General features: G+C 40.3%; 2 protein-coding genes across 5 annotated transcripts in view; one reads left to right on the top strand and one right to left on the bottom strand.

Annotated features, from left to right (window-relative positions):
• The window catches only part of LOC145440375 (required for meiotic nuclear division protein 1 homolog), a 141,008-nt gene that overhangs the window by 20,946 nt on the left and 96,302 nt on the right, over window positions 1-23,760 (top strand). The window lies entirely within an intron of this gene.
• On the bottom strand, window positions 797-23,233 carry LOC145440362 (phospholipase D1-like). Of its 4 annotated transcripts, XM_080317950.1 has the most exons (27): window positions 20,598-23,232; window positions 19,400-19,559; window positions 19,196-19,324; window positions 18,762-18,876; window positions 18,439-18,504; window positions 18,318-18,376; window positions 16,616-16,723; window positions 14,615-14,758; window positions 14,030-14,176; window positions 13,104-13,269; window positions 12,897-13,038; window positions 12,312-12,493; window positions 11,685-11,780; window positions 11,550-11,622; window positions 10,917-10,936; window positions 10,550-10,637; window positions 9,365-9,439; window positions 7,708-7,845; window positions 7,525-7,643; window positions 7,342-7,461; window positions 6,950-7,060; window positions 6,408-6,562; window positions 5,803-5,903; window positions 4,900-5,137; window positions 4,145-4,337; window positions 1,705-1,812; window positions 797-1,637 (listed from the first exon to the last, which is right to left on the bottom strand). In XM_080317950.1, exons 1-27 carry the CDS (start codon window positions 20,737-20,739, stop codon window positions 1,530-1,532), a joined length of 3,303 nt encoding a protein of 1,100 aa, XP_080174076.1. In that variant the 5' UTR covers window positions 20,740-23,232; the 3' UTR covers window positions 797-1,529. The 4 variants fall into 4 exon arrangements, with proteins under 4 accessions (XP_080174076.1, XP_080174077.1, XP_080174078.1 ...); XM_080317951.1 differs by lacking the exon at window positions 10,917-10,936 and having other exon boundaries at window positions 11,530-11,622; window positions 20,598-23,233; XM_080317952.1 differs by lacking the exon at window positions 9,365-9,439 and having other exon boundaries at window positions 20,598-23,231.

The following is a 23,760-nucleotide window of genomic DNA, read 5'->3' as shown; positions in this document are numbered from 1 at the left end:
GACCGTACCAATAAAGAACTGTTCCATTTCCACCACATCTTCAGTAGTCAGGAAAACAACGAGCAGGAATCGGATTTTGTACATTCTTAGATCCAGTTCACGATTGGACCGATTATAGGCCGAAACACGTTAGATTCCACTTCCTTTATAACACATCAGATATCAATTCACCGATCAATTTATCTGCTATCTAGCTATCATAATCACCGGATAGTAAACAAGACGAGGAAAAGTGATAACCGGAATGCGGCGAACATCGAGTAGCCTACAATAACAGTTTTTCGGGTCACTGTTCCAGTATATCTTCGTCTTGTCTAGTTACACAACGCGACATTTCAAGTCATTTAGGAGCCGGACCTTTTCAAATTACTGGATTAGTCGGAGTAGAGAAATTCGATTCGAAATAGTACGATCGGAGGCAGAGCGGCAGGATCAATAGTTGATTGAAGTCGAGGTAAGCGTCGCAGTCGTTGATTTAACTGACGCCGAGTCGAGAGTCAGAGCAAGGGCAAAATTTTTCAAACTTAATATCCAAGTGTACTTGTAATTGTAGTCGGTTGCGAGTAGGAGTCTGTGTTGCCATTCGATTCATGAGTCGCAGCTGACAGTCGTAGTCGCAATCCGTAACCCAAGCCCTGCTCACAACACTAGACCTGATTTTGTCATCATCGCGCTCGCGATGCGGTACTACGCAACTATACCTTTGCCAAATACGATCTGGTTTACCATAATACGATATTCTCTATTAACTCCTGCATACGGACATTATAGACGAAAGCTTTCCAATTAACCACAATAGCGCCAACGTTAAAATTTACTAGTAGAATAGCATACACAATGGAAAGTAAGAACTCTTTACCGAATTAATATCGAATTAAAAAAGCGTTGCAAATTAACACATATACGTAAGCATTCTAGGACTGCACTGCATAGATATCATTTCATAGGAAAATATAAACACATGCAACACGTACAAAATCTGACACTTGTGAAGATGGTGAAATTAGCCGCCAGAGCAAAATCCCAAAATACTGTTCTTTTGACACGTTACGAGAGCACCGGTATAGAGCTCGGTCGTTCCAGAAAAGGCCCACATTCGAGGACAACCAGAAGCTTTGTCTTTGTTACACATCTAGGATAGTTCAATTTCCGATCCAATGAAATGACACACTAATACACAAAAAGCAGAAAATGACAAAGTAGCAACAGACACATTTGATTTACGCCACCGATTATAAACATAATTAACACACTGCGCAAAGCTTATTTGCTCTCTGTAGAAAAATAGAGCATCGCAATTGACTTGACTTAACATGATTTGAATGCTGAAAATTAAGTATACACAGACCACAAGCAAAGAGGTACCGAAGTCATGACATAGCTATTGATCTAAATTTTAGCTCGAAAGGATCACGCCTGATCGGCACTGAATTCGGATACCGTTCCGTGCTGTTAGTTGCAAGTTTCAAGAACACTGTGATGCGAGATAGACCATCGCGAGATAACCCTTCCATTCGATTCTTTACACGTTAAGTCCATAGCGCCGTCGGAGCTACATTTTCTTTGGTCAATCCTTCGGGCCGCAGGGCTTCGTTCTTCAGGAAAAACAACGGCAACAGAACCAAAAAGCCACGGATCTGGATGATGAATTTCCACGGACGATGTCAAACTTGAAACATGTTTTGGTCATACTGTCAAACTTACCTTTTGCAATTGCGTTCGCATCGCTTCCACATCCGCCATTGGATTTTTCTGAAATTGAGCGATCGCAGCGAATTCGGCGACCGAATCGCTCGGAACACATTTGAAAACCTGGAAAGGAGTTATCATCACTTCTTGCTGGTATCCGCAATGTTGAAATCAGAGAGAAGATGCATGCTGTCTTACATTCAATGCCAGTATATTTCTCTTAGCAATTTATTAGGGATGGTGTGAACCTCTGAAAGGTTCAGGTTCGTGTGAACGCGAACCTTTTTGAAAGGTTCTGTGTGAACACGAACGTGAACCTCGTGACGTCACGTGACGTCACATTGCTAATTCTAACCCTGTATTTCAATGAAGTGATAGTTTATATTAATGTACACGATACCTAGCGACGACACGGGCCACATAATGTCACATTGCTGAAGTACATATTGGCGTTCTAAACGTCGCTAAATGTATCAACCGCGGTAATGAAAGGATATAATAATCGCATAAAATCAATACATTCCGTCGCTTTGCCAACAATTTCGACGAGGGCTTACCAGGGAATATAAGCTTACGCCATAACGGTCTTAGCCAGACCGGACAATGTGTTAGGACTTCGGAGTCTGAGTATTGCTACAGTGATATTGCGCAGAGTGTAAAACGGGTTTCTATACTTGCTACCGATACCGCAAACAACAAGTTATACAGCAGTAGCCAACACCGTAATCGCAAGGATTTGGTTTTAATGATACAGTAAAGATATGAAGTCAAGATTGACCCCGTACGCCCGCTCGATTTTTTACATCAGAAAACGATATCAATGTCATTGATTGGTTGCATAAGCATCATTCGATGACTACGTATATCGCTTGTGATGTTGTGTGATTGCGGGTCAAGCTCACAGCAGAGAGTCACTAAATATTCGCAAACGGAAAGCTGGATATTTCGAGAAAGTTTTTGTAACAAAATAGCAACTAAAACTTTTAAGGTTGTCAAGGTGCATGCTCGTTTAGAGTTGATTTTTTATCCTGCCAGCGCCATGCATAGAGTGACCCGCAGTTGAAATGCAATAAATTTGAACCAAAGATCTTATAATGAAGTGCAAATTACAATTTACCAAAAAGGTTCACAGTGCAGAACCTACCAAGGTTCTGTTGTGAACGTGAACCTCTAAATTTCCGAGGTTCACACACAGAACGCGAACGTGAACCTCACGTTCACACCATCCCTACAATTTATCAATTAAAGACACTACCGGAATTGTAATACAGGGATAAGAAAGGAAGGAGTCAAAATGAATTGGTGGAGTCAACCTATTCAGCTCAGGTAGTGGCCTACCAATGTCGTAACAAACATTTCAATATGAATATACTATTCAATTGTATATTGAAGTTCTGTACCTCCAAGAAGCTCTTCTAACAAACTTTAAGAACGCGTCAAATAGAGACACGCACGTTGCACGGTGTGCATGTGCAATTGTGCATTGCATAGATAATGAGAAATAGGCCGGAATTTTTTCAAAAAATGGGCAAGTGACGAAGAGCCTTGTTACAGTATTGCATACAGACGGAAATCGGTGTCGAAAATCTCATAAGCACGCTAGTATTGGTTGTCACCATTGGCTAACAGATTGTTTTATTTTGCCCTGTGGTGAGGAATATGATACGAGCAAGGCCGTTATAGCCAAGATACGATGTTGTATTTGAGCACGCTAGTTAGGCACGCACACTCGTAATTGACCATTATTACAGTTTTTATAAATGTAGGTATAGGTATCGAGCCCATCTAGTTCAGGGGCAGGCTACATCACATTAACAAATTCATTATATATTGTTTTTGTCTTTATGCTTTAAACTTGAAGTTTACTTTAAATACGATTTATTCCTAGTACATAGGTGAATGAATACGCGATTAAAGTATCGATTCTGTAATCCGGCCCGCCAAGTACTTCATTTTTGCATATCAGGCCCGCCGACCGGAGAAGTTGCCCGCCCCTGATCTAGTTTATAAAATTGATAACAGCATGGAACATGTTGAGATGGGCAAATAAAAGACGAATTCAAGTGGCGTTGAGCTAACAGATAAGATTGCACGTTTATTTATGTGTGTTTGTACCACATGGAGTGTTTACCGTCAATATTTGTTGTATCGTATTCAATACTGATCTTTCATTCATGACTAGATAACGGAACATCATAGATTTTGGACCATATCGAGTACGGGTACTGGCTCTACATCTCATTATCAGCAATCCTGAAATGAGAGAGTATTAAATGTATCATTGGCGCACAGGCATACTTAGGCAACAGCTATTGGCAGAACGCTTAGGAGTTCTTGATACTTGAGACCTTATCAAGATGTGAGAAACGCCACAGACACGACTACTGTATTCGTCATTAAATATACGTACTGCTGGCGGAATAAAAATACAGTAGTGCAACGTAACGCGACTGACCTTCTCGTAGACGGTGGTATTGACGCCGGCCACCTTCAGCCACATTTCCTTGAAAAATTTATCGGAGACGACGTCGTCAATATTTTGCGTGGGTTCGAAATTGGACTCGACAAAATCGTCGGGTAAAAGTCCCAAATGTTCGGCGAACACTCGTTTTCGAAGGCGAGACGCAAATCTGCCCGCTTTGAACGGCCTGAAATCGCAGAGCGGGTTCAGAAAGTCGTTAGAGACATGAACATTAGATTATGATTGCTACAATTGTACAGTACAATGAAAGACTTTCTGTAAGCTACGATTTCCTTTACATCGCCTTATTTCGTAACTAGGCATATACGCAAATTAACGAATTACGAGAAACCAGCATTTTCATGAATTGCAGTTTTAACAGTTTTTGATTTAGGTGGTGATCATTCACGGGCGATATCAGTTCGATGTAAGTTTTCTTTATGAATCATACCTATTACTCGTGTGCTAGTTGGACATAGAGTCGGTCAAATTAGTCATTGTTGCTACTCATGTAGAGCTAACCATGGAAACTTCTACTCAAGTAGAAGTAGAATTTCCAAGTAGGTAAAAAATTAGGTATTCTGGGCCTAGTTCTGCCTGAAAACTGAAGTAGAAATGGAAATAATCTAAAGTTATAGCAACTCAACTATTGCAAGTATGTAAAATCGACTTGTACTTCAAACAAGTGGAAGTGCTTTGTTTCGTACCGACTGCCTCTGTGGGCAAAAAAGTGAAATTGGACGCCTTACTTTCCATCCATAGTGGAATCGACTAATTCCGTGTCTTCGACGTACATCGCGACCTCGCTGTCACGAACGCCCGTCATGCTGCGATCGTTCACGTTCGCCGACCCGATGATAACTTTTCTGTCGTCCACAATCAACATCTTACTGTGGACGTACACGATTTCAGTGATCGGCTTGCCACCAAGCTCTGCGTGCGTTCTCAATCCGCAAAAACTGACGTAGTTGATGTAGTCGTGCCCAACTAAAATCAAAATCATTTTAAATTCCAATGTAGTTGTGTCGAGAACGGTTTCGTTACTAGGGCTGTGCAAAGTCGACTAGCCGATCTATTGGATTTGAGAAGAGTAATCCAGTATCACGCACTATGACGCCATAACAGTCAGGATGATACGGTAAGTTCAATTAGTCTCGGAGTTGTAACCAAGTCAAAAGGTTACTGGTCGCAAGTCAATCTCACGAGCCATCAATTCACCACCGAGCCCAAATCAGGAAGCCCATGGTCGAGTCCGAGTCACAAAGTTGAGACTCGAGTCTGAATCCAAGTTTTTTTGTTACTCTTAACAGTTTCTGGCCCTATTCTTCCAGTAGCCTACCAGTACCAGACGAAATATGAATAATGTAGTACCTTTACTATTCTTCAAAGTTACAATGAAATGCCTGTCTTGGCCATTCGAGTCTCGAATCATATGAATAGTTCGAGTCATGCGAAATAACTCGAGTACAAGTTGAGTCAACACAGAAATTGACTCAAGTTGAGTCGACTCATTTAACAAAATGACTTGAGTCATGTCGAGTCACCAAAATATCGCAACTCTAGTCATTACCGCCCTGATCAGGCTTTGTGGTAAGGGGCGCATAATATCAGCACTCGATATATCGTCTCTCACAACTTAGCACGACGCTTACTTTTTGACATAAGATCTCCCAGCAGCGAGCCTTCGCCCCTGATGATACTTCTGTACTGCCAGTACATGACGGCCTGTATGGCCAAGCTTTTGGTGCTGTCACTGAAAACGAAAGGGGTCGGTCAGTCGAGAATTTTGACCTGCACACGAAACGTCGCACAAGTATGGATAACTTGGAAAGTTCGAATATGAATAATTTATGCAAACGAGCAGAAAATGATGCCAGTTATACAGGGCATTATTGATAATTAGGTATTTCGTTGATCATATCTACGTTAATGTGGTTCTGCTCAAGGCCGTGGGTTGGTCATTACTTCACAGAAATGCCGATTCCACGAACGCGTGAACACTTGAGCTACATGTTTTGAATGCTCATGTATGAACAAGTGACCATTCAACGCTTCCACGGTGGAAAAAAGGCAAAGACGTTTAGAAAATCACTCTCAGCTCAGTCACAAGCGCTGAATAATTTTCGTACTCGGAAACATAGTTTTTCACTACTCGACTCGAACCATTACAATTAATACAGGATCGGATCCTAATACTCAAATCGTTATGCCCAGCCTTAAATACGAGTACTGACTGCTTTTTTGTCACATTACCGACCTTATGTCACCCTCGAAACCCGGTATAAGCGGCATTACGATGTACACACGGAACTTTTTCCGTTCCTGGTGCGCCCGTAATATGCGGAAGAACAGCGCGTCGACAATTTTATTATTGACGTCAGGGTCACTTCTGGCGCTGATGAAAAACTGATTCTGCAAATACACAGCAAGACTGTCAATTCCGATAAATATAATACAATGGAACTTTTGTTTTGGCACTGTCCGTGGCATTGCTAGATTTTCAGGATATATTCGACGGACATAAGAAATGCACGAAACTTCAATGAAAAACTGCAAGATCCATTTCCATCCCAACATTAATCTGATTCTATGCTATTCTGCCTGTGACCCGGTGAAGTTACTTAAAATGGGGTCCGTTCCCTTCTGACTCCAAGCTCCGTTAGTTATGACGTTAGTCTGCTATGGTCAAAAACACACCTGGTGCTTTGGTCTCTCATTGGACTTGTTGCATAACATGTATTTTACACTTAAATTCACCATACCACTAAAGGTACATAAATTGGCCCGTAATTCACCGACCTCTATGTAAACAAAATGTTCGGCGTTATTAATGGCCTCGATGTATGCGTTCTGTATCGACTGTTCCGGTTCACTAAGTCCAGCAGACCATTCGCTACAGGATCGTATAATCTGCAAAGACAAAAAAGTACATTGGCCGATTAGGTTTCACTAAACTAGGTTTCACTAAACATGTGAACTCTGAACGAAAGCGCATGCGGCAGACTGAATTGTTCGAAAGTGATGATACCAAAGAATTGCATATAGTGCATTCAAAAATTACATTTCAGATAAAACGCGGGCATGTGAGGATTGATGAATGGGTAAGCTTCACAATTCCAGGACTCTTGTGATAAGTTATCAGCCTGATATTAAAATTTCTCGCATCAAAGCATCTTCACAGAATTAAGTACCTGAACTTTAGCATTGACCGACTCCGGATGTATCCTATCCTCTGGCAGACTGAATGCCACGTCAGAATAGGACTTGGGCAAAAGAAAGGGCACCGACTCTCCTTGCTTCGCTTTTTCAATCTGAAAATTGCAAAGTTACTTGATTGCACATATTTTTAGTGATGCCACGCGCTATCATAGGACCTTTGTGAAATTCCATCTCTGAATAAAGTGTCTAGCGGCGTCCCGCGCTGGTTTTCCGTAGGTGACGCAAGCGATGTCGTGCCATGGCATTCTCGGAGTAGTCCCGCGGTCAATGTGATCTACTCAACAGAATAAGGTTCATTTCAGACAAAGAATTAGGAAGCTCACAAGAGGTCACCATACCGTCATACGGTGCACTCAAGTTTGCGAGATCCTTGACCACAAAATTACAGTAATCTTTCCCGACCCAAAGTCGCGTTTTGCCGACCTTTTTGATATTCGCGACGTAGTCTTGGTATTCCTGTCCTGCGCTGGTGACCCCTGGCGGTTACATTCAGATTACAATTATGACATTGCCGTAGATTGATTTTGATAGACACATTCTCTTGTTAATTTTTGCAAATAATTTTGGAAACATCATGACGCAGCAGTATTGGACACCGTTGTTAAGCTCAAATTATGCGGCAATAGCCTTAACTTTTAAACGTGCAGCTGTCAAATCATGCGCGTTACCCATTCTCCGTAATATGACTCAGTTTATTACGAGATTGGAAGCGGAACACAGCGTAAGATTGTTGGGCTATGAGAGCGGATAAAATTTGACTCTAAAGGGCCAATCATATATATTTACACTGTCATTCATTGAAGGCTATTTGCTGCTACTATGACATGGATCACTACATCTAGCAGTTGAAATATTTGTTTTTCCCACTCATGAATGGAATCCGTTTCAGAGAAGGGAAGTCGACATTAAAAAGTGTGTCCCATACACGAGGGGTTAAAGTACACGATATCTATCAGATGTTACTGATCGCCAAAATTGCTTGAGATACATATTGTCTCGGTTCCGTTGCGTGTGACACAATGTAAGTATAAGAACTGAAAACATGCCAGCTACCACTTCATTTTCACATTTACGAGAATCATAGCAACTACACAATCATAATTTAGAAACGACGGTATTGGCAACCGAGACAACAATCAGTGTCTCACTTAAGATATCCATTACAAATAACATTTATGACATTGTTCCTTCCATAAAATCATAGCCTTCACCAGAAGTGACATTTACACAACATTTATACCAGGCTTGTAATGACTCGAGTCACGATTTTCTGGTGACTCGAGTCATTTTCTAGATATACGGAAATGACTCGACTTGAGTCAATCCGTGTATTGACTGCGCATGACTCGAACCAAGTCATATGACTCGAGACTCAGACGGCCAATACCGACATTTCATATTGATTTCGAAGAATAGTAAAGTAACCACAGTATTTGGATTTTGTCTATTGATACTGGTACTTGAAAATACGACCAGAAACTGCTAAAAGCGAGGAAAATTAGTATATTATAAATGTGAACCATTCGATATCACCAACAGCGTCATAAAAAGTGGGTTTAACAGGACTTCAACTGGAAACTGAGCAGTCAACACAATGACTTGGACTCGAGTCATAATACCATGACTCGGATTCGACCGTCTGTTAGCTGACTTTGACTCGGACTTGACTCGGTGGTGAATTGAAAACGACTCGACTTGACTCGAGTCTAAACTATAAGTGAGATTGACTTGAGACTCGGAGCCTTATGGCTTGGTTACAACCCTGATTTATACCCCAGTGACTCTACACAACGTGAATGGGAAACATGTTCAATTTACATCTTGAAGGTAGAACTGCCTGTTGAAAGCAGTCCAGATAGATTACAATATTGATAATAGTACTATGAGCTTATTGTCACACAACACCAAAAAAACCACAAAGATTACTTTTCCCCGGGAGAATTACAACTGCATTAAATAATGACCGTAAGAAAATTAAGAAACCAGACCACATACATGGTTGAGAAGAGTGTGAGGCTGGGCTGTCAGTGATAAGAGGCACAGTGTCTTTCACCGCAATGGATCCGTACCCTGAAAATCAGCATGCAAGAAATCACTCATTGCGTAGTCAATTGGTGAAACATGCGCAGACGTGGATGAATCGCCGGATTGTGATGTCGCAAACATGCACCATCGTCGCTTTGCAACAGTAATATTCTAGCAACATGCAATCGTCAAGTCGATATGTACTATAGAGGAAATGCAGTTTTGCCTTTGATCGAGAAATTAGTTCAATGATCGAAGCGGCTAAAATGAACGCGTTAGCAAGTTGATGGTGACCTTCCGGGAGCGAAACAATATCTGCATTCAATGTGCTTATTTTGCAGAGCGACAAATTACAATAAATTTTCCGTCACCATTCAGTATATACAAATCTAATTCATGAACTCAGGATATATAGGTAGATTGCCAATTTCGCGCCAAAATATCAAGATGTTTGTCATGAGCTGTGATTTAACGAGGTTCAATGATGACGCTTGGAAGCAAAACTATGTCAACTAACATTCTTTACTCATTCCTTGCCCGAGAGCATGTCAACAAAGTTTTGAGATGACATGATGACACACGACGGTCATGTGATCTGGAAATTTCCAGTCATCATAATCCAAAATCGAACTTTGAATTTAGATATTCGACGAGTGTAAGCATTAAAGCACAGAAAACATGGTGTTGAGAAATCGTCGTCGATTATTCATGAATAATGAGCCTGGAACATGCATAGACTTGTCAGATCCACATAAGAATGCCAATAAAACCGTCCATATCCCAGACGGGTGAATTTTGCGAGCAACAGCGTAAACATCTCATTATGTCGGCTTACTGGGGTAAAATACGAGAAAAATATCTCGAAATGAAGCCTGCCAATTCGCAGAACCCCAAATCACAGGTACCAAGAGTCGGGGCTTGTCAACGCCCAGTCGATATTATACGCATTTGGACAAAACAGACCATGTTCACTGAAATAGACTTTTTTTCAAGTGCCATTTCACTATTACACCGCACATTGCCACCAACACCCAAGAGCGCTATACATTCGTACCATAAGTCACCCGATGTGTAGAGGTCTAAAATTAGTAACGATTATTTCAAAATACGATTTCAATCTTATTTTCATCCGGACTGTTGGTTGGGAAATCGAACCTGCACCGATGTTTGGCGACAACAGCGACGCGCGTTCCAGTCTGGCAGAGCTCGTTCTCCTGGAATCTACTTCATCTTGATCGGAGGCCTAGAAATCAACGAAAGAGACGGACAGTTTAGGAATCAAAAGGAAAATTTAACACATATTTGACACATAGTTTGGTTTTAACGAAAACACGGATGTACTGTTTTCCATCCAATGGATGATGTAATAATATCTGAAGGTGATCGCATGTGATATGCATGGCCTAAATGTTATCGAAAAATACACGTCGCAAGATAGAATTTCAATCTTGACATTCAAGACGTAATACGGGACATGCCTTGAAGGTATCTCGTACCAGAATTGTGTAAGAATGTTACTCACTTTTTCGCGAAGAGACGTTTCTGTTAAAACAAGAGTAACATGCATATGTTTTTGACTTCATATTGAAAATTTCACTGCATAAACTAAGTATGACGAAACTATATTCGAGAGAGCGAGTAATTTGGTTTCTACCGCAGGTGGGGCTGCCACAGCGGATCAGCAGGAATCAGGGATGGATTAAATTTTTAATATAAGATGTAGGAATAACATTTTGCATAGCAATTTTACATACACATCGACAAGAGGATAGATGGACGCGTTGAAGTGTTAGACCAGTGGTTCCCAACCTTTTTCGACCCATCGCCCCCTTTTCAAGGTCTTCACCGATCATCGCCCCCCAAATTTTGTGTACCGAAAATTGGGCATACAAACTGTAATCACCGGCGGGTTGACTAAAAAAAAAATAGGTCAAATTTTTGGCTTAATGTCTAATTTGACACACTTTTGTAACTAAATTTCCGTGGGTTGACTAAAAAAAAAAGAAGGTCAGCCGTTTTGACGCGTCATCGCCCCCCTAGACCGCCAAATCGCCCACGTTGGGAACCACTGTGTTAGACATTACACGCATAGGATTTCAAACTTTGAATAAGTCATAAGGAGTAGGACACACCACCAGGCTAATGTAATACATACCACTGGATCGAGTAGATAGTTTTTCCAACTTGAGGTCATCGTCGTAGTCCTGGTTGCCACGATTTCGTTCAGGCTGTGACGAAAAAATATCGCAATAACTCGAAGATCATAGACTTTGAGTACCACGTTACTCACATGATCTTTTGAAACCTCCTCTACGACAGCCACGGTCATGGCTTGAAAAGCTTTGAACACGTCAGATGTTTTCGGCGAAGGGAGGGATTTCGCGGCCTGCAAAAACGAGCACCGGCAACAGGTTTACAACCAAAAGTTGAAAGTTGTTTTTTGATTCTAGCAGTTTTTCAAGTTTGATTAACCGGATAGAACAATATACTTTGTGGACATTAGTTATTGCATCGCCGTTACCTCATTGGTTATCACAGAGAGATACAACTCTTTACCAAGCGAGTCTCAATGAATACTACAAAGTGAATGACAACCACAACAAAAAGCCCTTGGCAAATTTTATATCCTGCATGCAGATATGGATGTGATTTAATAGCAATATGCCAATCACAATGGGTATAACACGCACTCGGACGGGTGCCGATGACATCGTGTGACAGAACAGTGAGATACGCTTGAAGAGTGCGTCGATGCAAAGGTGGAGTGCTGAAAATCAGCCGCATGCGAAGTGATTTAGTATACTTTATTCTTGAAATATATTTTTCAATATTTTACAACATTTCAAGATGAGAACCATCGACCATTGCACAGCAATCCTTTCTACTTTCAATATGATTATCGAATCAAGCTCAATACCGCAGAGTCCGCGACATCTTCTACCGAGAAATCCCTTTTCGCCTCCCTGCCCGTGTCAGTCAACCGGTGCTCATGATTGTCCCATCTACCGTAGCATAAATCGATCCCGCCAATAAAAGCAACCGTTTGATCCACGACGACGATCTTTTCGTGGTGCGCCCACAGGAACGAATCGGCAGTTGCTGAACAGAGAAAGAGCACAAATTGAATGGGGGTTTTCGTAATTCAATCAGGGAATAGTACTGGGTAAGCAGTAGGGCAGAATCATTTGAGTCGAGCAGTGATAGTTGATTTAATCAAAATAGTCATCTCTGATTTGCTACTGCAAGCAATCAATGCAGCAACCATATACACTTTTTGAAGTTATTTACTTTTGATACCTCTCGCCTTTTGGCACATCTTGGAAACCACCACTTCTACTTGTAATTTCTGAGCAATCTGACCACGTCTGAGACAGTGCTACGGGTACTTTTCAAACGACTCATTTTTACTTTTATCTTTCTGCCTTACCGAGAGAAACACCACTTCTTTCTATATAAAATCAAACTACTTCTACCAGTGCCGTATATGCCAACAAACACATACTTGCTATATGGTCGGGATGCCGTAACACCCGAATATTCTCCATGTTGTGACCCTGAAGGACGTCTTTCGCGTATCTGCTTTCAAGAGCCACCGCCATCTCCACCTCTTTATAAAGCAGAATGTATATTTTCACGCCCTGGTCCTGTCAACAAAAAAGGCAGTTGCACTTAAACCAAAGCAACGGTGAGATTACAGTAGCGAGATTACCGCTTTTCTTTTCAGCAGCTTGTCGAGTTGCCATTTGTCGCCGTGTTCGATCGGACGTTTGAGGTAGATTTGCGGCGAGAGCCACCAGTCTGTGATGAAAATTTCTTCGCGGGCGGCATCTATCGCATCGGCCACCGCTGAGAAATACGGTGCGCCGTCCACGAACCTTAACATCACCAGAGATTACCAAAGTAGTCACAATTGGTACTCAAGTCACAGAAGCACAACTAATGCCGAAAATTTCTACTCAATTGCCAGTACAAGTATAAATAACAATTTCCAAGATGTGTCGAAACCATTTAAAGTGGAAGTAGAAATTAAACTGCCTGAATAGTATTCTAATAAGTAGTGTCTATAAGTAGATTAGACCGCGGGGTCGCATACTTCTAGCGGTAGATCGGAGGTGGCAACTACTGCAGGCGATCCCGTGATCGTCCACCCATGAAATTTTTATCTGATGTATTAATCGCACCAGATCTTGGCATACGAATATTACTTCCCGTTGTAATCTACTGGGAGTATAAGTGTCTTGAACCACTTGTTTGGGAGACTCATATGCTGACTTACTTCCATTAACGTTGAATAAACTGTATTGTGTTAATATATCTGACAAAGAATTTTATACAATCAGCAACAGGAATTCTCAAGTATCCAGACAACTATAACCTAAGATATTTGGTTAACATATTTCTGATACAGATCACCAAAGGAAGCAGCCTTTATTGCTGCACTATTTTCGAAATTCAAGTTGCGTCTTCGCAGCTGACACAAAATGACTAACCGCCTCCGAATACAACACATGTCAAAAATAACATTTTGCACATGAAAGGCTGACGGTTATATAAATTTGCGCGAGTCCCAACAATTGCATATTCTCTTTCGAAGCATCGCTGGCAAATAGTCTGCCAATATGGGTTTAAACTTACCAGTGGGCCGGGGCAGTGTCCCGTAACGGTGCGTAAGAACCGAACTGATTTGACGTTATGAAATCAGCAGCGTGCTCGTGAGCAGTGTCCATGATAGCTTTGTACCAAACGCCTGCCTGGCGAGAAGTCCAACATTTGAGTGTCAGTCTGAAAGATTGGAGCATGGTTGTAAGTCCAGACTTAGGAAATGGTCCTACTCGCAATCGGTCACTGATAAATATTAATTGCATATATAAGCAACGATGTTCATGTTTTACCCCAAGTACAAGAAGAACCTTTTCCAGTTAAACTGCTTGAGTAAAAATGGCATATTCGTATCTGTGACTAATAGGTTTCATCCTTGTGAAATTTCTAATACGGTATCTTGGTTTATTGTCAAGATAAGTTTGTAGAATTTTGGTTTCAAAAACTCCTAAGATAGAGGAGCAAGTGGATTGCAAAATCAGAACGCCTGAACGAGCAATGTAAATAACATCAGTCTACCTGATTAATCTTATGAAACATCATTACTTCAACACAGACCACCTCCGAACTAACTTTGCATTCTTTACAATGCAGAATTATAGATTGAGACACAGTACTCACGTCCTAGATGAATTGGTGATGGCAATCTTGGCTGAACCCTCTTCACGGTCTATATGAAGTTTGTGATCGAACAATAAAATCCCTTTGACATTCCGGCGGTCTTGATCAAGATACATGATGAATGTGTCCTTCACAACAAAATACCTGAAACCGATACAAAATTTACTATGTGTTAGGTTAGGTGACCACAGAAGTCTACGAAAGTATCACTTGCGTTTGCCTACATGGCCCAAAGTGCCTTTTGTTCAGACGTTTCACATTTCGCACAATCACTTGGCACAAATAAGTACAACATAACATGGGGCTTGACGGGAATGCATAATCAGAATTCTTTGAAAGTGACCAATGATAGGGAAAAGATTGCATAATATGTCACAAGTAGCTGTAGATGAATCCCAGTAAAATCCTGCAATCCAGATTTGAACATATTGCATTCATGATGCCTCATAAATTAACCATCAACCGTCGAATAACAATGATTGCGAGGAACCAACAAATAAAGGTATTTGAGAAATTCGGCTTTATTTACATTTATATTTGGATGGGGAACAAAAGCTCAGACTGGAGGATCAAATATTGATTAAAAAGGTTTTGGATGAAAATCAAGCAGGTTAAGTGATTGGGAAATAATAGATTGGGAGAATTCAATTGTGGATTTACTAAAATCATTGCCCGGAAAGAAAAGCCAAACCAACCAAGAAAAGTCAAGTGCCCATTGAAGTATATCAAAGCTGATAAATCCTTTGTGAAATTCAGTACAGCTAGAAAGTGAAACAACTTAACATTTAGCATAACAAAGATGCTTGAATGCCTGCTGGTAGACTGGCTCCACACAGCAGCTAAAACGATTGGTTTTCACAGAAAACCACAGCTATTTGGGCATGAATTCGCTAAACACCGCAATTTCAGTTTTGGGGCATGTCTGGAAAATATCGATTTACCCATTCATCTCAATCAGCCAGACTATGCCTTATGAATAGGAAAACCAGTTACTCTTTTCTCACTACGAGTGTCACCATAGCATAGTTGGCGACACCTAGAATTGTGAGATCACCGAGGACATAGATATGATTTTCAATATTGCCAGGGCGTTCATAACAATACCATTCAACCTAATGTTTTTTTAATCAGTCGTAGATTAAGGCGCAATTAAATCTTCCTATCCCTCTATTGCTGTCCACTGTCCAGCAGCATGGTCAAGGCTATACGAGGATGCTATGCCCAGACTACGGTGAGGAAAAACAATGATAAAATAATCTTAACTTGTTTAAGTAGCATCGAGTCATCCACTCTTTCTTCTCTTCTCATGAGACTTATACCATCATAACTAGGTACGGTAATTTATTTTATGAAAGCATATTTTGGTGTTAATATTTGGTTATATTCTCCTATATTCTAGCTTCACACCCGTTTATGACGCTATGCAGATAGCTAAGCACTTTTACGTGAGCATGTTCTTGGTATTTTACATATTCAATTGGTTTGTTGGTTATATCCCGCCTGACAATAAAAATACCCCTATTTAAATTGGTTCTGTTTCGAGATCGATTAGGTACGGCGAGGTACACGGAACTCTAGTTTGAAATTTAATTGCGTCATTATATGTTGGAAGGTTCTCATAGACGGTTCAGGTTTGTAAATATATCCGTATACTTTGATTATGCCAATTGGAATGCATGCACATTTGCGCAATATAGCCACCATGAGACGGTCTTAAAGATGCTGCTGATTCCTGTCCGTCAGTATCAAATAAGCGATTGGTATGAAGCGGTAAAAAAAAAGAATCAGAAAATTTTTGCAGAGTTACCCAAGTCTCATACAAAATTCAGGCATCATGTGACCGTGTGTCCGCCATATCTATCAAGAAACAGCATAGACGGTGGGACGACGAGAGTTTTCGAAATGTCACACGATATACCAATAAAACATTTGCAATCAATCAGTACATCACAATTTATTCAATTCCATGACATTTGGAAACCGGAGTGAAAAAACTCGCACCTGTCGCCCCACGTGTGGAAGAGCTCCCGGAATTTCCAATTGCAGCACTTGTCGCAGAAGTAGAGATTGATTCGGTGACCGCCAGACTTTTTCTGGAGCATTCCTTCCCTGTGGAGCAAAAATATTTTTAACAGAGTAGACGGTGTGTATCTCCTGGTTGATTAGCCTGATCCAAATGCCGGATAACCGATGTTTGTACACGGAAAGTCACTCCCATGTTCTCAAACGTTGGTGGCAGACCAATATTCAAGTTAATAATTAACATAAGATTTCATATCACTACCTACATCAACACTAGACGATATGGTCGAAGTAACAGATACAGACATTACACATCTTCATTTTGTACACTACAAGACTTGCGGAGACGCGTTGGCCATTAATGCAGTGGTGCTTTGCATTGTTGCTTCACCAATGCGTTGCAAGTTCGACTCCAGAATCCATTAGAGGTCTATCTTGGGTCCTCATGGCCACCCTAACACCATAAGAGGAGTCTTACCTGGGCCTAGAATGAAAATGGACTGTGCTAGAAGTCGGCAGCTCAGGAATCGTAAAATAATAACTAACGGTCCGGTGAAAATGACCATACATGTGGAAACTTCATGAATACAAAAACAACAACAAGACACGTAGATGCGGTGGGTAGCTTGTGTGAAGTCCCAACTTTATCATAAAACAATTAGTCTTACTGCAATCGAATACTTCTTGGCATGCAGCCACTGAAAGATGACTCCGAGATGAGATGAAATGTTAGAGCGTGGCGTTGACAAATTTATGCATAATATAATTTGAATCAATTTGGCAACTACCTGGAATCTGTAACGAATTTGAGTCCCTTGCATTTGATAAGGGCCTACCGATTGTATTCTGTGTGTTGGTTCTTTATTTTATTGAGTTCAACGCTATGTACATATGTATCGTACGAGAAAAATGACAATTGGAAAGGATGTGTGATGGCAGAATTAAAAATGTGTAATAGAGAAATCAGGAAAGTTTAAATTCTGAACATAAAACAAATGATAACCGATTTCCCTACTTAGTCTATGGCCGACTTCATTTCTACAATAATATCATAGTTTAAAAAAATTTACTTATGAAATTAGATTCTGATCCAGCACGGAACAATATATTTAGCTCTGCCGTTACGCGCAAATGTTTACTGAGCTGGCTACCTATCTCAGCCAAAGGTGATAGGTGCGGAGTTCTATGTTAGATCGTGCCGGCACATAGATAGTTTACAATCGGATATCCAACAGGAAATATGAATCATGTAGTAGGCCATAAGCGTTCAGACCTCGTACAAACCATTCCAAAGATCATTGTTACCTGAAATAACACTTGCGTAGTTCTAGTAATCTAACACGTATCTGATCAAGTCGATGAACAACCACACTTTAACCAACAATTTGTTCTTACGCTACAAGGCTCATCAATATTGGGTCGTGACAGGATATATTCGCTGCTATAGAATATCTAGTTAACGAGCGGACACGACATCCGATCCTCGCAACAATTTGGTGCATTATATGATACCATGCGTTATATGATACCAGTGACACCGACTTAATGACATCATTACAGCAGGGCTATGATGATAGCTTGCCCCACAAACATGAATGCACAATAATTTGAATATATTTGAGCTACTTGAAAGGGGCCACGAGTGTAAAGTATGGTCTCGCTGCACGCTCATTTCACTTACTTTCCCTTTGCGCCCAATTCCTCTATAAACGAAAAGCGACTGATCTCCAAGAAATTTTTCTAATAAAAACAATGCCACCGTCACTTTTGCATCTTAAACGTATTCAAATCACTTCCGTTACCGTCACACTCTGCTTTTTGTACAACGGACTGACCAAAACCGTGTTCAGATATAATTCGAGTTGTTTCTGTGAAAACAACGAGACAAAATCAAAAATCCATGTTGAAAATAGCCTACCGAATTAATATCCATGACCAAGCTTCATACATTACAAGTCCAATTATTATAAAATGCCAAGCAATATTCAAACTTCCGTTGGTCCCATGTCACTGGATACTGCTATATCTTTCCATAATATTGGTTTGGTTAAATATTATTTAGCCAGGCTAGCCAACAGTGAGTGATATATAAGAATCAATCAAAGAACACAATCAGAGCACTTGCCTTTCGTTTTTCAATCGATTCTGGGGACACCCATGCATCGAGGCTTCTGGGGAATCTCGGCAATTTGGGGTCGCCGTCCTTCTTCGCCTTGATTGTTTTTCTTTTCTCTCTGTGTCTGAGATTAACAGGTAACTCATTCGTAAACATTCCTAGCAGACTACGTAATCATAATTATGGTCTGCTGCGCGAAATTCCTTGTGCGAAATTTCTCTGCAGTACATACATGGGATTTACAAAAACGGCATGTTAACATTATTGCAATGACCTATACCACAACTTCCTTGCTTCGGAGAAAAAAATCAATTACACCATATGTAAATAAATCTCAGTCCAATTACAATGGAGATATTATGATTGATATAGCAAGAGTAATAATAAGCAAGAATAGTAGGCTTTTGCTGACAATATGATTTTGACATTGCGTACCAGCTTACCCTTTTACTGGCAGAGGAATTTTGAGACCCGTCCGGGTCAACAAGAGCCTATCATGCAATTCTCGTAAATGCTTGAATCGTTTGTATATGATCCATGTGAAATCGCCGTGGGTAACTTCAATATGGTATCTAAATATGAAAAATATAATGAAAACCACAGGACAAATTGATACAAATATACAGAAAAGCAGTAATTCCACTTACAGATATGGGTTGACGGGATGCGATAACGTGGCATCCCTTGTAACATCGAAAAAACGCAGAGTAATCGGAGTGTGATTGAGATATCCAGAATTTAAGCTCAGCATCAGTAACCGAGTGGGATTGCTGTATATGGTCGTGTACGGTATTCTCGGTCTTCCGCCTGCGTTGAAGTAGATTTTGCTCATAAAATGGATGGTATGAGAAAACAGTAGTGTAAAATCAACAATGCCAGTGAAGTGAGTCATGTGAATGGTTGGCACAAAGTAATTTACATAAGCTATGACCAATGACCGTGACCATGTATGTGGGAGTATTGACCAAACCGGGGAGAGTGAATATGATTTCACTAGTGTTTCAAGATTGCAATATCATTATATATCTGATGGCAAAATAGAAGAATAGGGTATATTTATTAAAAGAATAATTGCCAACAATATGTTGTCTTCCAGCTAATTTGTCAAAGGTATGCTAGTGGTAAATTGGCAATGTATTGCAATAGTCAAGCCCTAAATGACTGAATCTTGTATTTTATGACACAGTCATATTATCTATATATACCTCAATTAACCAGGTAGTAACATTGCCAGCTGAAATACATTAAATAGAAGGCAATCAATTTCGAGCTACATATCATTTTGCTATCCTGTTTTTGATATCATTTTGCGTTTACTAGATGACAGAACTCATTGATTTTGTATATGAATATTAGAGGCTGGTTTATACATGGAACATACCGTACTGGTCATACATTTCAAGACAATGGTGAACTATCGTTCACACTTGCTTTATATCGTAGACGCATTCAAGTTGGGAATATACTTTGATGTGCATTCCTTTGGTGTGATATATGCTGTTCAACGAATTAATACTTTTAGCAAGTCAGCATCAATAGTAGGATATGACATAAGTAGACTATTCCAGGGTTTATAACACATCAGCTGAACACTGAACTGCTTGGTTGTTTCAGATTTCCTGACAATGTCTCCAAGTAAAATCTTGCATTTACGGTAAGTCCAAATCAAGAAATTCCTGTGAACAATGAAGGAGAAAGATAATCTTCAATCTGTTTTGCTTCGCTTTCATTTCAACTCAACAATTTCAACGCTATGAATTTCCGCAGATAGTTTCTATAATTCCTCGCATTCGCGCAGCACTCTGGTATACTGTAAGGTTACTTCAAGAAATTTCCAAACAACACCTGGTAACGCGAGGTCTGTGGGTGTTTCTGGATCTTCCATTCCAGGTGATGGTAATGGTAATACATCGAAGTTCTCTCCATCAGAAAACACGGCATCGTTTCCCTCGTCAACAGAACGTTCACGAATGTACCGCTTGGCCATGTTTTGATTACTTAGATAACATGCATGACATAGCCTACACTGCGAAGGTACAAACTAATGTCAGAAAAAAAACACTAAGGCATTATATTACTGTGTTGCAAATTAGTAGGGTCAGGCTACGAACTACATTGAGTCTGTACAATAGTCACTAAAAAAAACTAGCATTATAGCATTCAACAGTCAAAGCGTTAAGCACAAAGTAGGCTTGATATTGGCAAGCATAAACCGCAGTTTAAACTATAAGAGATAAAAATCCGTTACAATTGAGAATGTCATAGTAATTTAGCAATGTGTCACACCCGGCCCATGAATGTGTTTAAAGCATCGACTATGAAGTGTCATCAACCCTGGGGTTATGACACCTTTTTGTATTATGGTACTAAAGGGAGTGCTATCTGCCTGCTGCTATCTACTTAATCATCGAATCACTGGCATTAGTCATACGGGAATATTGATTAATTCAATCATATTTAATTAATAATGAGCTATACGATTCAGCTTATACGCTGCAAGGCTTGACCTGTCTGGAGACGTTCATTGGTTTGATTAGAATCAAGAAAAGCAACCGTTGCTACATTATGCATTGCATATTTCACTACTAATATGTTAATGATGGAAGATCTTCATACAACGAGGAAGTAGAATAGATATTCATCAGCACTACCGAGAGACATAAGTAATAGTAATAAGTAATAATAATGAGATATTCAAGGGTGTAAACATTGCAAAATATATAACACTTGGGAATCGTCGATACAAATATACGAATATTTGATATGTACAATCGCCTATGTTTCAAATTATCAACAAATTGGAGTCTCTGGTGTGTTGTAGTGCCAAAACAGGCAAAGTACCATAGGCCTAAAAATGGCATGAGAAGCTTGTGGAATAACCAGAGGGGAACATAAGGTGGTCCTATATGCTTAAAATATAAGGCCAACATGATACATATAGTACAACTACTATGGCTCTTACTTCGGTTCATTCAAAATATAAGTCAAATGGCGATGGTTGTGTGAGCAATGAGAAAGTATATAGCCTACTAGTTCAACATTATGTTTGCTTAGTACGGTAAGACAAATGTCCGACCACTGCAAAAATATATTCTAATGCAATAACATTTGCTCACTAGAAGCATTTCCACATCACTCTGATTCTTCCAATTTAGGTAATAATACAGGATAATGACCCATATGAATTAAATAAATCATTATTATTTTGCCAGTTTAGAATGCGACAAGATTGCAAAACAACAAAACGATCGTCAGCACGAGTTATCAACAACACTTCGTAAATCTGTCAATCACATCCCATGGGATAAATTAGATTACATTCACAGTCATCCTTTTGAGTTACTCCACCTCATTATAGGAATACAAGCTCTTGTACTTGGACATGCACTTATTTGAAGGCTGTAGGCCTTCATATATAGATTTACAATACATCCTGATTTAGGTGTCAACGATCCCGTTTTTACAAATCTTGCTGAAACTCTGCATCTAGATTAGTTCAAAGTCACAATCCGAGACATGACGCATCGAGTCCAGTTAACAAGCCATAAAAATACAGATAGGCCTAAATCTATGGTCTACTAAATCTACTATCAACTGTTCACGAATCAAATGTGAAATAAATGCAACAATTTTCGATTCACGACCTCATCGCTACAGCCTAGTTCTGGATCATTATAGACTTCAGTTTCGTTTGTATTTTAGTTCCGGTACTTTTTTTATGCAACCAAATAAACAATTCTCTTTCCTTCTCTCTCTCTGTATTATGATAAGCCAAGCCATTTTGTTGCATATATGCAAGAGTCCCGCACACATGTTGCAGGCGAGAGACCAACATGGACAAATGCTAACACTTGTCGCACATCAGTTGGAATATGTGACCTCACTTCAATAGATTTTGACACCGCCTAACGATGTCATAATGAGTCCAAGTGGGATTGGCCAGTGTTTCTCCTAACCTGTTTCACTCCAAATAGACAAATAGAGAGAGGGTGAGCAAAGAGAAGATTTTGACATGCCTCATTTAACCCAGCGCCGGGAATCATGATCTCCTCTCTCATTAATATACAGTATGATATTACACATATGCATGTCACCTACCAGTTTAATTATAATTGTAAAGCATGAAGAGGACTCAGCAAAGCTCAGACCCTCAAAACCGTAGCGATTGATATACCATACATGAGAAAGGTTACAAACCTGTGGCCGTACATGGTCACGTCAACCATATCGGACTATGGGGAACGACTTGCCTTCATCAACATTCATTGTTTTTTCCATTGCAACATTGTACAAACCTATGCCGCGTTCATTAGTTATAGCCAAAGGCAAGAAAATAACAGTTCGCAAAGAGCTCCGACCTTATCGAACTATCTAGAACGGGCACAACGCACAACACGCCTGTGTGCAATATGCGTGCGCAGTATACTTGCCAATATGAAACTACCTTGCTAAATCTGCGACTCGACTTTTTGCCCGTTATAATGCAACCTGCGACACAAGCCTTCCTCCGACATCAACCCGCGATACCGCTATCAAGAAGTTATCCTTTTCCTACGAGATCCCGGGAAACAACACAAGCAGCGGTGAGAGCGAGTATGGTTCCGAGTTTTGCAGCGCGCGTGTGCAACAGGGTGCTGCATTCGCACGAATGATGAGCAAGCGGGTCTTCAAATCCTCAAATGCATATCACCAATTCCAGTGCCTGCAGATTGCACAATGCGCATTACTTCACGGATTACCAGCGCCCGCCAGCGGTTCATGGAATTTCGAAGTAGTTGATTATAGTGGTAGACGGTATAAATCTGTCGCAGAATGTAAATTATCAGTTATGCAGATGTTCCGTAGGCCAATCAATTCAAACCTCTCGCTTACAAACCGGAAGTGGTCTTGTTGATGTGGTTATAGTTTATTTTAGATGACTCACCAGTGTAATTTTTATTATAGAGACGACTGTTTGTAGAGACCACTGTAGTTTCATTGTTGAAAGGTTACTTGTGATGATAAAGAT

This window comes from Botryllus schlosseri, chromosome 6, assembly GCF_051294905.1.
Source record: "Botryllus schlosseri isolate E-star chromosome 6, Bs_hap1, whole genome shotgun sequence".
In the NCBI taxonomy this organism is placed as follows: Eukaryota; Metazoa; Chordata; class Ascidiacea; order Stolidobranchia; family Styelidae; genus Botryllus; species Botryllus schlosseri.
Note: the sequence above shows the minus strand (reverse complement) of the source record. Positions and strands in the feature narration are given on the sequence as shown.